At 39.9% G+C, this 15,191-nt stretch overlaps 1 protein-coding gene across 1 annotated transcript; it reads left to right on the top strand.

Moving 5' to 3' along the window:
• The first annotated feature begins 7,238 nt into the window (after window positions 1-7,238).
• rho (rhodopsin) lies at window positions 7,239-8,804 on the top strand. Its single transcript, XM_048211213.1, has one exon. The coding sequence runs from the start codon at window positions 7,350-7,352 to the stop codon at window positions 8,406-8,408; it is 1,059 nt and encodes a 352-aa protein (XP_048067170.1). The 5' UTR covers window positions 7,239-7,349; the 3' UTR covers window positions 8,409-8,804.
• Window positions 8,805-15,191: the final 6,387 nt, after the last annotated feature.

The following is a 15,191-nucleotide window of genomic DNA, read 5'->3' as shown; positions in this document are numbered from 1 at the left end:
AAAGAACTTCAAATTTTGATTCATCTGACCTGACCACAGAACAGTTTTCCACTTTGCCACAGTCCATTTTAAATGAGCCTTGGCCCAGAGAAAACGCCTGCGCTTCTGGATCATGTTTAGATATGGCTTCTTTTTTGACCTATAGAGTTTTAGCCGGCAACGGCGAATGGCACGGTGGATTGTGTTCACCGACAATGTTTTCTGGAAGTATTCCTGAGCCCATGTTGTGATTTCCATTACAGTAGCATTCCTGTATGTGATGCAGTGCCGTCTAAGGGCCCGAAGATCACGGGCATCCAGTATGGTTTTCCGGCCTTGACCCTTACGCACAGAGATTGTTCCAGATTCTCTGGATCTTTGGATGATATTATGCACTGTAGATGATGATAACTTCAAACTCTTTGCAATTTTTCTCTGAGAAACTCCTTTCTGATATTGCTCCACTATTTTTGGCCGCAGCATTGGGGGAATTGGTGATCCTCTGCCCATCTTGACTTCTGAGAGACACTGCCACTCTGAGAGGCTCTTTTTATACCCAATCATGTTGCCAATTGACCTAATAAGTTGCAAATTGGTCCTCCAGCTGTTCCTTACAGTATATGTACATTTAACTTTTCCGGCCTCTTATTGCTACCTGTCCCAACTTTTTTGGAATGTGTAGCTCTCATGAAATCCAAAATGAGCCAATATTTGGCATGGCATTTCAAAATGTCTCACTTTCAACATTTGATAAGTTATCTATATTCTATTGTGAATAAAATATAAGTTTATGAGATTTGTAAATTATTGCATTCCTTTTTTATTCACAACTTGTACAGTGTCCCAACTTTTTTTGGAATCGTGTTTTTTGGAGTCCCTAAGGAGACAAGGTTCTTGACTCTGCCATCTTTACTTAGTCACCGACTTCAGTGGGTTTAAATAAACAGATTAAGGACAACTTTCTGATTAAGGACAACTTTTGCACCTACTCCAGCAATATTCAGTTCACCGCTCTCAAGCAGCTCTGTTCTCCAGCTCTGCTCAAGCAGCCTGGCCAGCGCTTTGCTCCCGAGCCGCCTGCAGCACTGAGCGCATATATCCCGGTATTTCCTTCTGTGGCCGCAGTTGGAATCTAAAAGCGCTAAATTCTAAGAGCAAATTAATTTTCTGTGACATTGTTGCAAATATTGCACCATGGCTGTGGCACATGCAGAGCTCTTCTGCACGCTGATGATGGGCAGTGAGTGTATGCGATGTCTGGGGAAATCACAAGCTGAAATGACCTGTTCTCACTGCGACAACATGAGTCTGACCTCCTTGTGCTTGCAGATAGCTTTCTTTTCAGAGAGCGACTCCGGTCGTCACGCCCTCCCCTTTATTTCCTCCCAGGAGCCTGTGAGGGAAAAACAGTGGGGCAGAGGATCTCAGCGCTCAGATGAGAGTGAGCTCACAGCTAGTGGCCACTCAGTGGCCAGCCTGGTGGTGCTGTAGCGCCACCTGTGGTTGAACTTGACTGAGATCAAGGACACGGACAAAACCATCTTCCTCGACTTGCCTGTCTCCCCCGCTGGTCTCTTTGGCCCCACTGTTGATGGGTTTGCTGAACGCTTCACAGCTGTGCAAAAGTCGTCCCAGGCCATCCGACACTTTCTGCCAAAGCGCTCCAGCTCCTCTACTTTGAGCCACCCCAAACCTGCGTCAGCTCAGCAGCCAACCAAAGCTACGCTGCCAGCCACTCAGCCCACGCCACAACCAGAGCACCGGCAGTGATCACACTCCACTAGGCGCCACCTCACAAGCAAGAGCTCCGTCAACTAGATGTCTCTACACCCTTAAATGGTCTGTCTTTGCTGCCTGGTGCACAGCCCGGGGCGAAAACCCATTTACTTGTGACATATCCCAGATATTGTCCTTCCTTCAAGTCTTAATGAATAGAGGCCTTACTCCCTCTACCCTTAAGGTCTATGTTGCAGCTATAGCGGCCTCCCATGCTCCTCTAGCAGGGCAGTCAGTAGGGAGGAACAACCTCGTTGTTCACTTCCTGAAAGAGTCCAGGGCTCTGAACCCTCCTCGTCCCTTCACGGTTCCCACCTGGGACCTCTCCTTGGTTCTTAGAGGCCTTAGAGGCCCTCCCTTTAAACCACTCCAGACTGTCGACTTACGCCCCATTGCTAAAAACTGCCTTATTGCTAGCCTTGGCATCGGTTAAGCAAAGATTTGCAGGCGCTCTCTGTGAGCCCCTCCTGTCTGGAATTTGGGCCTAACGACTCCAAAGTCGTACTGAAACCAAGACATGGATACGTCCCTAAGGTCCTATCCACCCCTTTTAGGGCACAGATGGTCATTCTCTTCGCACTTCCTCCTTGATCAGGAGTTGAACCTATTCTGTCCCGTCAGGGCCCTGAGGACCTGCATCGACCGTCCCGCCTCTTTTCGTCAGTCGGAACAGCTCTTTGTCTGCTTCGGTGGCCACACGAAAGGTCTCCAGGTCACAAAGCCCAGTTTATCCAGTTGGATAGTCGATGCTATAGCGCTTGCTTACTCCTCTTTAGGCCTACAGTGCCCTTTAGGTGTTGGAGGGCTTTCCACGAGAGGCATGGCCTCTTCTTGGGCATGGTCCAGTGGCGTGTTCATCGCCGAAATCTGTGCCTTGCCGTCCACATTTGTCAGGTTTTATAATCTGGACGTTCCTGCATTACAGACGCATAAGCCTCACTATTGTGACCAGCTTATGAATCCCCGTCTATGGCTCTGACCAAGTCCGGGTAATGACTTTATTTTGTGTTCCTTATATGCGCCCCACTGGCACCTAGGCTGTATGGGATTGGGAGGATTACAACGTAATTTACTGACATAACCTCAGTTCCCTTAGATACGGAACGAGTACTGCATATTTTGCCGTGCTATTCGCAGGACGCCTCATGCCATCGCTTCAGTTGAATTAAATCTGCCAAGGTGAGACGGCCGCTTATATAGCCCGATACCCAGCCCCTTTTGGCAGGCTAGAGTAGGCTCGCTCAGCATTGACTCACGCAGTTCCGCCGCGGCGTCATTGGTTTATTTACATACAACTCCACGAACAATGACGTGCAGTTTCACTGCGAGATTGAAAAAGACTTCAGAAATCAGTGAAACAGGAGTTTTTTACCTGTAGCGTCTTGCAAACGATGCAGTAATTGTTCGGTATCTAAGGGAACCGAGGTTATGTTAGTAACCGAGTACGATATTCACCATACATTTTAACCTATAAAAAATAACAATTGCTACTTTCAGACATGACTTTCTTCTCATATTTATAGTTAATTTGAGACCATTTTGAGCACAAGAAGTGTTGAGAGTGCACTATTGTAACGTGAGAGCCCATTCATGTAACAAATCTCTCCGCTCATAGGCAGATTTCTTAGCTAGCACAAAACCGGACGTGCCCTATCAAATATACAGTGGTCTCAGGTTCTGCTCTCACTCAGATTTTATGTGTGCACGCTCAAACTTTGTCCTGTGCACTCGTCAATCTCTACTTGCTCTTTCTGTAGAATGGTCTTTTCTCCTGAAATTATTGATGCCAAAAGTTTTCAACCACCAGACTTTCACAGTGCACCTTTAAATTGTTAAATTATGGATTTACCTTTAAGGAGATTTTCAAGCATTTTCAGCAAATTCTTTTACAGTTAAGTGCTTATTCTAAATAGGTATTTATTGAATTATATTTAATGAACCACCAGGTACAGTTGCATAGGCTATATCAGTGAGGGCACGACTTACAACACTCATGGATAGAATGTGCTTTTGTTTGGTTGGCGATGTATTTTTGCTATTTTTTTTTTTTCTTTTTCTTTGTCACTAATATGTGGTTATGTGGCCAGTGCTGGTTGTTATTATTTACGAGAGTGCTTTATGTGTAGCCTTGCTCTTTAGATCTGGATTGGACGATGGCATGAGGTTTTTTATATGATGGTTGCAATGCTTAATCTTTGCTTAAAAAAAGGTTTACTAAAGTGTTATTATTATTTTAGTGAGGTGGGCAAGGTATACTGAGACATACACACATTAAAACAGAAGAGGAATAAAATGCCCACGACAACATGACATGTACACCAATTTTTAAAACTCCAATATACATAAAACTACTATAGTATATTGAGCAGGGTAAAACATGTGTCAATTCAATTTGAAAACGAGTTTCAAAACATTGTGCTTCAGATATGCTTTTGTAAACTGGTTTCCAACATACAGTTACTGCCCAGATATATGATGTTCTTTCAGGTGGGCCTGAAAATGAATGATTTAATTTTAAATAGAGATGTTTGGAGTAAAGTGTGTAAAATCTAAACTGAACTCGCAAGTGTAGACACACTAAATTTACTGGCAAAACATTTTTGTTCATATTTAGTACTTCAGATTGTGTGAATGTATTTATGTTGAAATATTTGTAGATTATTGCACAGGACGTTGAGAGAGACTATATTGACCAATTAGGAACAATTCCCCTTTCCCTCTTTCCCCTGCAGCCAATGCAGTGTGGATTGCAAACAGACTAGTGAGCAGCTAATGGGCTTAAGGCTTCTCATTGTAGAGTAACTCTCCTGTAATCCGTAAATCCTCTTCAATAAACCCACCTGTGTGAAATATGCTGAGCCTTGAGCATGTCTACCCAGGCATTTCAAAGTGCCAAGGGTACACCTGACACCACACAAAATACAAATACGTTTTACAACAAGTATTCTCGTGTTTAATGCACTGGCTTTAATATCCTGAATGAAAAAGGAGAATTTCTTATTCTTGAATTAATGTACTTATTTAAACTTGATGTGTCACATTTGGTCGATTAATAAGAGCAGGGTTACTTTATTTCAATATTCTTATAGTACTATAAGTGACTTTGCAACTACAACTCTCGTTAGAGTAGGGTTAGGGGAATAAGTTGACAAAAAGTAGTTGCAAAATCATTTATAGTAATTAGAATGTCAAAAGTGGACTTGCCAAGAAGAGTTGCTAAAGAGACTTACAGCATTCTGGTTCCTTGAGCTTAAAGGGTTAGTTCACCCAAAAATGAAAATAATGTCATTAATTACTCACCCTCATGCCGTTTCACTCCTGTAAGACCTTCGTTCATCTTCAGAACACAAATTAAGATATTTTTGATGAAATCCGATGGCTCAGTGAGGCCTGCATAGCCAGCAATGACATTTCCTCTCTCAAGATCCATTAATGTACTAAAAACATATTTAAATCAGTTCATGTGAGTACAGTGGTTCAATATTAATATTATAAAGCCACGAGAATATTTTTGGTGCGGCAAAAAAAAAAAAAAAAACGACTTATAGAGTGATGGCCGATTTCAAAACACTGCTTCAGGAAGCTTCGGAGCGTTATGAATCTTTTGTGTCGAATCATGATTCGAATCGCATGTCAAACCGCCAAACTGCTGAAATCATGTGACTTTGGCACTCCGAACAGCTGATTCGACACACTGCTTCATTTACGCTCCAAAGCTTCCTGAAGCAGTGTTTTGAAATCGGCCATCACTAAATAAATCGTTATTTTTTTTTTTTTTTGGCACACCAAAAATATTCTCGTGGCTTTATAATATTAATATTGAACCACTGTACTCACATGAACTGATTTAAATATATTTTTAGTACATTAATGGATCTTGAGAGAGGAAATGTCATTGCTGGCTATGCAGGCCTCACTGAGCCATCGGATTTCATCAAAAATACCTTACTTTGTGTTCTGAAGATGAACGAAGGTCTTACGGGTGTGAAACGACATGAGAGTGAGTAATAAATGACAGGATTTTCATTTTTGGGTGAACTAACCCTTTAAGTGGTAATTAATGGCATTAACATCCTAAAAAGTCATGAGCTCACTTCGCAGGGAACACAAGCTACATAAAAATCTATACCTTGAACTATCAAGAACAATATATTCTGCAATAGCATTGTTAAGGTGTAAACTAGACCTCAGCATTTCACTTTTCTTTGGTTCTCCTTGGTTCAGTTACAGTATTTACCTCACATTATCCCAGCATACTTAGTCCCACTTTATATTAGGTGGCCTTTACTACTGTACTTACATCTTGATATAATGCACTTTTTCTGTATATACATGTTTTTACATTGTACTTATATTTTAAAAAATACCTGATTGTAATAATATCTGTAATTCGTTTTTGTAATTACATTTATGATTACACTGTTGACCCATTCATTACAGCTTAACCCACCCTTAATCCTACCCATCCCACCAAATCCGTCCTAACCTTACCTTTATCCACCTCAGTAGCAGCACAAGTGTAATGCAATCCCAGGTGAAAAAAAAAAGTACATTTCAATAAAGTACTTAAAGTGTTCTATTTTCACGCACTATTTTTGTGCTTAATATACTAAAATTTCTTCTTTAGTACTTCTTAAGATATTTAAGAACATCTAAATGTGCTATTTTGAGACAGTATGAAATATGAACTAAAATGTGCTTTTAATATACTATCTCTGTATTTAAAAATATATATTTAGTTATCACTTGTAGTACACTATGGGTTCGAGTGGTAACTAAATACTGTATATTTTTAAAGTTTTGAGCACACTTAGATGTTCTTAAGATTATCTTAAGACGTACTAAAGAAGAATTTTTAGTATATTAAGTACAAAAATAGTGCGTGAAAATAGAGCACTTTAAGTACATTATTAAAATCTACTCTTTTTTACCTGGGATACAATATGAACACAGTAAGTACATTGTACTTATTTTGTGATTTAAGTACATTAGTAGTTAAGGCCACCTTATATAAAATGTCACCGCATCCCTTGTTAGTACTAAAGCACCACAGGTAATCACAGTAACACTGAACGTTTTGTGGTTTGACAACAAGAAAGTGTTGAATAGCTTGCGTATTGTATGATTTCAAATCAAACACACTTACTTTAGTCAAATGTTTTGCTTAAAATCTGCTTGTGCTCTCTTCAAAAAAAAACCTGTTGGTTTGATATTTTGTCGTCTAATTCAAAGACTTTAATGCATTTTTATGGGCCTCTACATTGTTATCCACTCTACATGGTGCGACCCACCTGGGCTAGTTTTTTTTTTTTTTTTATCACCGGTCACCTGCTGGTCAGGTACAACCTTAATAACATGATAAGTTGCCAGATATGCAGTGCAATGATGGCAGGGATTATTTTATTAGCTCTGGCCTAAATAGACTCATGCTGACAGCCTGGAAACATCAGTTAATCCCAAGCGAGTCTCTATAAAGCGAGATGTATGAGTGCCCCATCAAGTCGTAGCACGGTCCTGCCTCGTTTCTCTACATTCCTGCCAAGCCATCTAAAGACTACAGCAGAAGGGGCTGACCACAACACCCAGCCGCAGCCATGAATGGTACAGAGGGACCGTTCTTCTACGTGCCTATGTCCAATGAGACTGGCGTTGTTAGGAGCCCGTACGATTATCCCCAGTACTACCTGGCGGAACCATGGGCGTTTGCCTGCCTGGCTGCTTACATGTTCTTCCTCATTATCACCGGCTTCCCCATCAATTTCCTCACTCTGTATGTCACCCTCGAGCACAAGAAGCTGCGTACACCCCTCAACTACAGTCTGCTGAACCTCGCCGTTGCCGACCTCTTCATGGTGTTCGGTGGCTTCACCACAACGATGTACACCTCGTTGCATGGCTACTTCGTGTTCGGACGCCTCGGCTGCAACCTCGAAGGCTTCTTCGCGACCCTGGGTGGTGAAATGGCACTCTGGTCCATTGTCACGCTGGCCATCGAGAGGTGGCTCGTCGTCTGTAAGCCCATCAGCAACTTCCGCTTCGGGGAGAACCACGCCATCATCGGCGTCGTCTTCACATGGTGCATGGCCTGCTCCTGCGCCGTGCCTCCCCTACTCGGCTGGTCCCGTTACATCCCCGAGGGCATGCAGTGCTCATGCGGAATCGACTATTACACTCGTGCCGAGGGCTTCAACAACGAGTCCTTCGTCATCTACATGTTTCTTGTCCATGCCCTCATTCCCTTCGTTGTGATCTTCTTCTGCTATGGTCGTCTCGTCTGCGCCGTCAAAGATGCCGCTGCCCAGCAGCAGGAGTCCGAGACCACGCAGAGGGCTGAGCGCGAGGTCACCCGCATGGTCATCCTCATGGGCTTCGCCTACTTGATTTGTTGGACCCCCTATGCCAGTACGGCCTGGTACATCTTCACCCACAAGGGAAGCAGTTTTGGGCCTATCTTCATGACAATACCAGCTTTCTTTGCCAAGACCTCTGCCGTCTACAACCCGGTCATCTACATCTGCATGAACAAGCAGTTCCGTCACTGCATGATCACCACCCTGTGCTGCGGCAAGAACCCCTTCGAGGAGGAAGAGGGCGCCTCCACTACCGCGTCCAAGACCGAGGCTTCGTCCGTGTCTTCCGTGGCCCCGGCGTAAACACGTGCACACGACACACTCTAAGCAGCGACGTGCACTGGGCATCGACGGCGACCGACACAGAGACCACGAAGTGTTCAGCCCAGGGAAACGAGCGACCGCTACCACTTGCAGAAAAAAATTGTCTGTCAGTTTTCCTTTTTGTATTTTTACAAAACCCAATTGGTTCAACCAAAAGACAGTTTTGAGAGAGGACAGACCATGTCCCAGTTTCAGTACATCCAGCGAGTCCAGCGTAATGGTGCATAAGATTCTTTTTGTTTTTCTTCCTAAAATGCTGCAAAAGGAAAAATATCTTAACTCTCTTACTGTTGGACTCCTTATACTGGCTTTGTTGTGATTGTAGAGGCATGTATTCAAGGCAACGTAACAATAAAAAGCACTTTGCAAATGAAATCGCTCTGTTCATGTTTTGATTGAGCTGTGATGTTAACGAAATGTCAAAATAGTATTTTAAATTGAATAAACAATGCTGATTTCTGATGAGAGCCTTAATGTGATGTATATGTTCCCACGGCTGCTGTTTTCAGCATTTTAATCTATTCCTTTTAACCAACATCAGTGCAATACTGCAAAGTTTCAAACGAATTAAAACATTGGAGATCATTACTACACACAAAAGAACTAGAATTGCGCATGCATTCCTACAACAATTTAGAGCTCCATAAATATGGATAACAGGCTCAATGTGTTGTTCAATACCTCACTGTCACCTTGGATTAAAGGCTTTATGAAGGATGATTTGACAGATATGTATGGATGAATTAGGTAGGATCAGAACTGATGCGATAATCCTGCTCTAGGTCAGAGTGGTGAAAATAGATTATCTATAGTTTGCCTTTCACTGGGGAACACAAACACACAGCCTTAGTTGCGCAACAACACTTGAGCCTCCGGGGACATTGCTTAGGCTTACTTCTGGAGCACCTTCCGAGGAACATCGCTGACGATGGGATTAGTAGTCATCATGAGTATCGTATCTTTATATTATACAGCGTTGGCGAAATATATTGCCACGCTTGCATCAGATCATCCTCAAATGTTTCCAAAACCATTGTTGACATTAAAACATATTTTGGTCTTTGGTGTGCAGTTGAACAAATCCTGAAAAAATCTGAATCATTTACAACATTTCAGGTAATTTCACAGAGAAATCCTAAAATGGCCTGGACAATACTATTGGCACCTTCTAGATGACATGCGATTCTAGTTTACTTTTAAACTGAACTCTGCTGTGGTGAGTATAAAGATAGTATAATAATCCTGTATTCAACAAGTTTGAAAAGAGAAAAGGATCCATTTGTGTAACTGTGTGTGTGTGTACTGCAGTGAGCAAGGACAAAAGAACGAACATTTGAGGAGGTCTATGGAGCTAATATTGTGCCATAATTAAACAAACAAATCCAGCATTTTGCAACAAACACAATCTGCTTTGCAAAGAAAAACTCGACTCGCAAACAAACAGAAAGTGATGTGCAAATACAAAGGTTAGTTTGAGCATGCGTTTATAATAATAATAATAATAAACTTTGTTTTATAGCGCCTTTAAAGTTGCATCTCAAAGCCAACACGATCTCATGAGAATACATGTGTATTTTTACATAAAGTGTGTTTCTACCACACGCACATTTATTTACGCTTTCATACACACAAAAACATACAATATTAATAACAGCAATAAAACTTAAATCATTTACGTATCCAAGTGTAAATGTGTATGAATTCCCATGAATTAATATTAAAATCGTGGCATTAATGTTTTAAATCTGTTGTATTCAGTTCTCATATCAATAAATGTTTTAAGTCGAATTTATTGAAAGCAGTTTAACGTTACCTAAATATGAAATAACATTTCTGTTCGTTACTTGTGCTGCAAACTCATTTCGGAGGATTACATTGTTAACTACACTTTGAAACCTTAAAATGAATATAATTTCTGTAATTGTTTTCCTATGCAGAGACTCACAATACATCTATAAGTTACACCAAAGCACAACATAAATTCACAAATCACAACAATTTTATTTGTTCGCTGTACTCCAAATCTTTAGGAACAGATCCAAATTCATCCTCATTCTCAGCGACCGTCACAGTCAAAGCCCGCGCTCGTTATGATGCAAATTTGAAAGTTGCGCCCTCGAGAAGCTTTATGACATGGTTTACGGCACTGATATCGAACGCTCGTTGCTTCGTCACAGATTGCGACATGCAGTGTTTCAGTGGACTGACATTTGAAATGAGCTTCACAGTGCTGTCTCCCATTCCCGTTCACTTTCTGTTTGTTTGCGAGTCAAGTTTTCCTTTGCAAAGCAGATCGTGCTTGTTTGCAAAATGCTGGATTTGTTCGTTTAATTATGGCACAATATTAACTCCATAGAGGTCAGACACAAGCATGGACAATCTCAAGTCTACAAATGCATCTCCAGAGAACCATACACACAGATTTTAACTTGGAGTGTGTGTACGCTAAAAAAACACGCCGACTTTGTAGTTATAAAAACGGTCTTTGACGTGGAATAGTGTTTTGCACCACATCAGGTTCTAATCAGATGTAGATTTTTTTTTCAATTCTTGCCACTCACAGGATTTGGATGTTGACTGGTGCTCTTTTATACGCTAATAACATTTATTAGGCTGCGTTTGCAAGACGAGATATGAAACCATTCAGCTGTGCACAATTTCAAGATCATTTGTGCTTTCTTCATGGCATCATGGAAAAAGGCGAATAGCAACGTATTTTGGAGCACAATATTAGACCCAGTATTAGACAGCTAGGCCTCCATCGAAGGTCATGGGTCTCGCAGCAGGTCTAGGATCCTTAAAGGATTAGTCCACTTTCAAATAAAATTTTCCTGATAATTTACTCACCTCCATGTCATTCAGGATGTTCATGTCTTTCTTTCTTCAGTGGAAAAGAAATGAAGTTTTTTGATGAAAACATTCTTGTATTTTTCTCCTTATAGTGGACTTCAATGGACTCCAGACGGTTGAAGGTCAAAATTACAGTTTCAGTGCAGCTTCAAAGGGCTTTAAATGAGGAATAAGGGTCTTATCTAGAGAAACCATCGGTTATTTTCTAAAAAAAATACAACTTTATACGCTTTATATAAACAAATGATCGCCTTCCAAGTGCTTCCGCTTTCCGTATTCTTCAAAAAAGTTTACGCTGTATGTCCTACGCCTTCACTATTCTACTTATGGAACGAACGCAGCACCAGTTTAGTTTTTTCCGTAAGTAGAATAGGGAAGGCGTAGGACACACAGTGTAAACTTTTTGAAGAATACGAAAGTGCGGTTTTGGCGGAAGAACTTGGAAGGCGATCATTTGTTTATATAAAGTGTATAAAGTTGTATTTTGAAAATGAGCGATGGTTTCTCTAGATAAGACTCTTATTCCTTATTGCATCCTGCAATGAGTCTAGATCTTAATCCCATTGAAAACTGTGGAAAACTGTGTGTCAATAATTTTGTCAACGCCATTTCTGTTCCTTTTCTGATTGAACATTAATATTTAGTTCACCCAAAAAAGAAATTCCTGTAAGACCTTTGTTCGTCTTCATTTTTTATCCTTCATTGAAAGCAATAAAATGTCAACGTGAGTCTTACACTTTCTTCGTACGTTGAATATGGAAGGCGGTCTGGCGGAAGCTAGGATGCTACTTTTAAAGTCATATACACCTAGGATGGCTTGAGGGTGAGTAAAGCTTGGGTGATTTTCATTTGAAAGTGAACTAATCCTTTAATGTTGAACCACTGTAGTCATGTTGACTATTTTAACAATGTTTTTACTACTTTTCTGGACATTGAATGTGGTAATTTCATTGCTTTCAATGAAGGGTAAAAAAAACCTCTCGGATTTCATCAAAAATATCTGAATTTGTGTTCTGAAGATGAACGAAGTTTCTTACGGGTGTGAAACGACATGAGGGTGAGTAATTAATGACAGAAATTACATTTTTGGGTGAACTAACCCTTTAAATACACCTGAATCAAAAACAAGTTCTGTGGCATTTTAAATTTTAACCTCACACAAAACTACCAAATATCTTCAAGAGATTTGGAATACAGTTACGTGAAAAGAGCAGCATGTCTGAATTCACAGCGCTCAAAAGAGTAGGTGAAAAGGGTGAACCTTTGAGATTCTGAAGTGTGCATCTGATGGACCCTTTCACTGTAAACCTTAACGCTCAAAATAATTCTAATGGTTTGTGAAGGCCAAATGCAAATTAAACAAATTAGTTCAATTAAAAGAACTTTCTTTTTCTTTTGAGTTCATGAAACTTACACATTTTATGTAATCTGAAATTTTTCATTGTTTTGGGTTTTATGAACTTGTTTATTTTAATTTAGACAAACTTCAATTTACCTGAAACTAGGCTGGGATTTTTATTTTCCAGCATACAGGAAAAATAAATGCCAAAAAAGTAAGTGTTATATAATGTTTTTTTGCAAGATTAATGTTAGTGGGGGATTTAGTAGCATTTAATGCTTTGCTATCCCAATTTAGAAGAGTTTTTGTAGTGGAGCATGGGATTAGTTTGAGAACAGGTATTTCATAAATGTTCTATAGTGCTGTACTCTTTCAGCAATTGCTATGCTAATTTTATCAATGCATTGTGTTACCATTTAGCATTTGCTGAATTAGCTAGTTATAGCAAGCTAAATTTCCACTACTAAAATATAATTTAAGAAGTTAAGACTACATGATGATTTTAAGTTTAATGTATTAATTAAATAAAAAAAAATAATAATAAAAAATCAAGTTAAGAGCAATAAAATGTATGAGTACAACATTGAAATCTACCAGTTCTGCTTATTTAAACTTTGAATTTCTTAACTTAAAACATTTGATGTAACTGATTGCCTCAAAATTTTGAGTTTTGCCACCTTATTTGGGTTTACAGTGTATCCCACAGGAAAGGATTTGTGAATGGCAGTGAAGTGAAACAACTGATGCTGGTAGGTCACATGACAATGACAATAATGGAGAACCAAACAAGAAACAGGTGAGGGTAGTCTGTATCCGAGGAAACAAGACATAAACACAGGAAGTGAGAATATAACTATAACAGAACAAAAAGAGTTCTAAGAGTAAGAGTTCTTGAAAATATTAAAAATAGTAGTCCTCGGATGAAAACAAAATGATGGCAAAAGTTAAAATGGCAAAAACATTTTTTTTTTTTTTGTCCAATAGGCCTAAGTAATTGTGATCTACTATTGTCATCATATTAATACACATTACATCACGTTTCTTTTCTTTTGTTTCAAACTTTACTTTGATTTTGTAACTTAGTGTTATGAGGTTAAACCGAAAACATTTCTTTCTATAGAAAAATAAAAGCATGGGAGGATTGGGAAGGTAGAGAAGTGTCCTCTCAGAAGAACACGAGCTGCAGAGTGAAAATGAAATGTTCTGTAAGCCGTATATTATTACATTTGAGTGTTCGGGTGAGAATAATGACTGTATGGGAGGAAATAGAAGACCTTATGATTATTTGTTCTTTTGTTATATGATCAATGAATATAGGATTGTCCTGAATAAATACTTTAGTTCCATGTAGCTCTCTGAGGTGTAGTATGGTAGTAAGAGAGGATACCACAGGCTCATGATTAAAGAAGAATAAAAACTTGCTTAACTTTCATCGAGTGGCCTGACTTCATTCTAAAGGTGAATGATTAATGTCTGTCTTCTTTACTTACAAGTCCACAACAATCTACACAAATCTGTTCTCATGACAGAACCGGTCATCCCTAGAGGCAATATCTGCACTGTTATTCATGGATCATCCTGATCCACCTAAAATGACATTGACTTATTTGCCATGAAAACATTTCATATGGATTAATGGATTAACCAAGTCAAATGTCTTACTGACCCATTATGAAAGGAAAATCGGTTGTGAATGCCAAATTCACAAGGCTGTTAGTTCAGTCAGACACCTCTCACATTACAAACCCGATTCCAAAAAAGTTGGGACACTGTACAAATTGTGAATAAAAAACAAATGCAATAATTTACAAATCTCATAAACTTATATTTTATTCACAATAGAATATAGATAACATATCAAATGTTGAAAGTGAGACATTTTGAAATGTCATGCCAAATATTGGCTCATTTTGGATTTCATGAGAGCTACACATTCCAAAAAAGTTGGGACAGGTAGCAATAAGTGGCCGGAAAAGTTAAATGTACATATAAGGAACAGCTGGAGGACCAATTTGCAACTTATTAGGTCAATTGGCAACATGATTGGGTATAAAAAGAGCCTCTCAGAGTGGCAGTGTCTCTCAGAAGTCAAGATGGGCAGAGGATCACCAATTCCCCCAATGCTGCGGCCAAAAATAGTGGAGCAATATCAGAAAGGAGTTTCTCAGAGAAAAATTGCAAAGAGTTTGAAGTTATCATCATCTACAGTGCATAATATCATCCAAAGATCCAGAGAATCTGGAACAATCTCTGTGCGTAAGGGTCAAGGCCGGAAAACCATACTGGATGCCCGTGATCTTCGGGCCCTTAGACGGCACTGCATCACATACAGGAATGCTACTGTAATGGAAATCACAACATGGGCTCAGGAATACTTCCAGAAAACATTGTTTGTGAACACAATCCACCGTGCCATTCGCCGTTGCCGGCTAAAACTCTATAGGTCAAAAAAGAAGCCATATCTAAACATGATCCAGAAGCGCAGGCGTTTTCTCTGGGCCAAGGATCATTTAAAAATTTGAAGTTCTTTTTGGAAAACTGGGACGCCATGTCATCCGGACTAAAGAGGACAA

The sequence above is a fragment of the Megalobrama amblycephala genome, linkage group LG12, assembly GCF_018812025.1.
Source record: "Megalobrama amblycephala isolate DHTTF-2021 linkage group LG12, ASM1881202v1, whole genome shotgun sequence".
Lineage (NCBI taxonomy): Eukaryota > Metazoa > Chordata > Actinopteri > Cypriniformes > Xenocyprididae > Megalobrama > Megalobrama amblycephala.
This window is presented reverse-complemented; position numbering and strand designations above follow the sequence as displayed.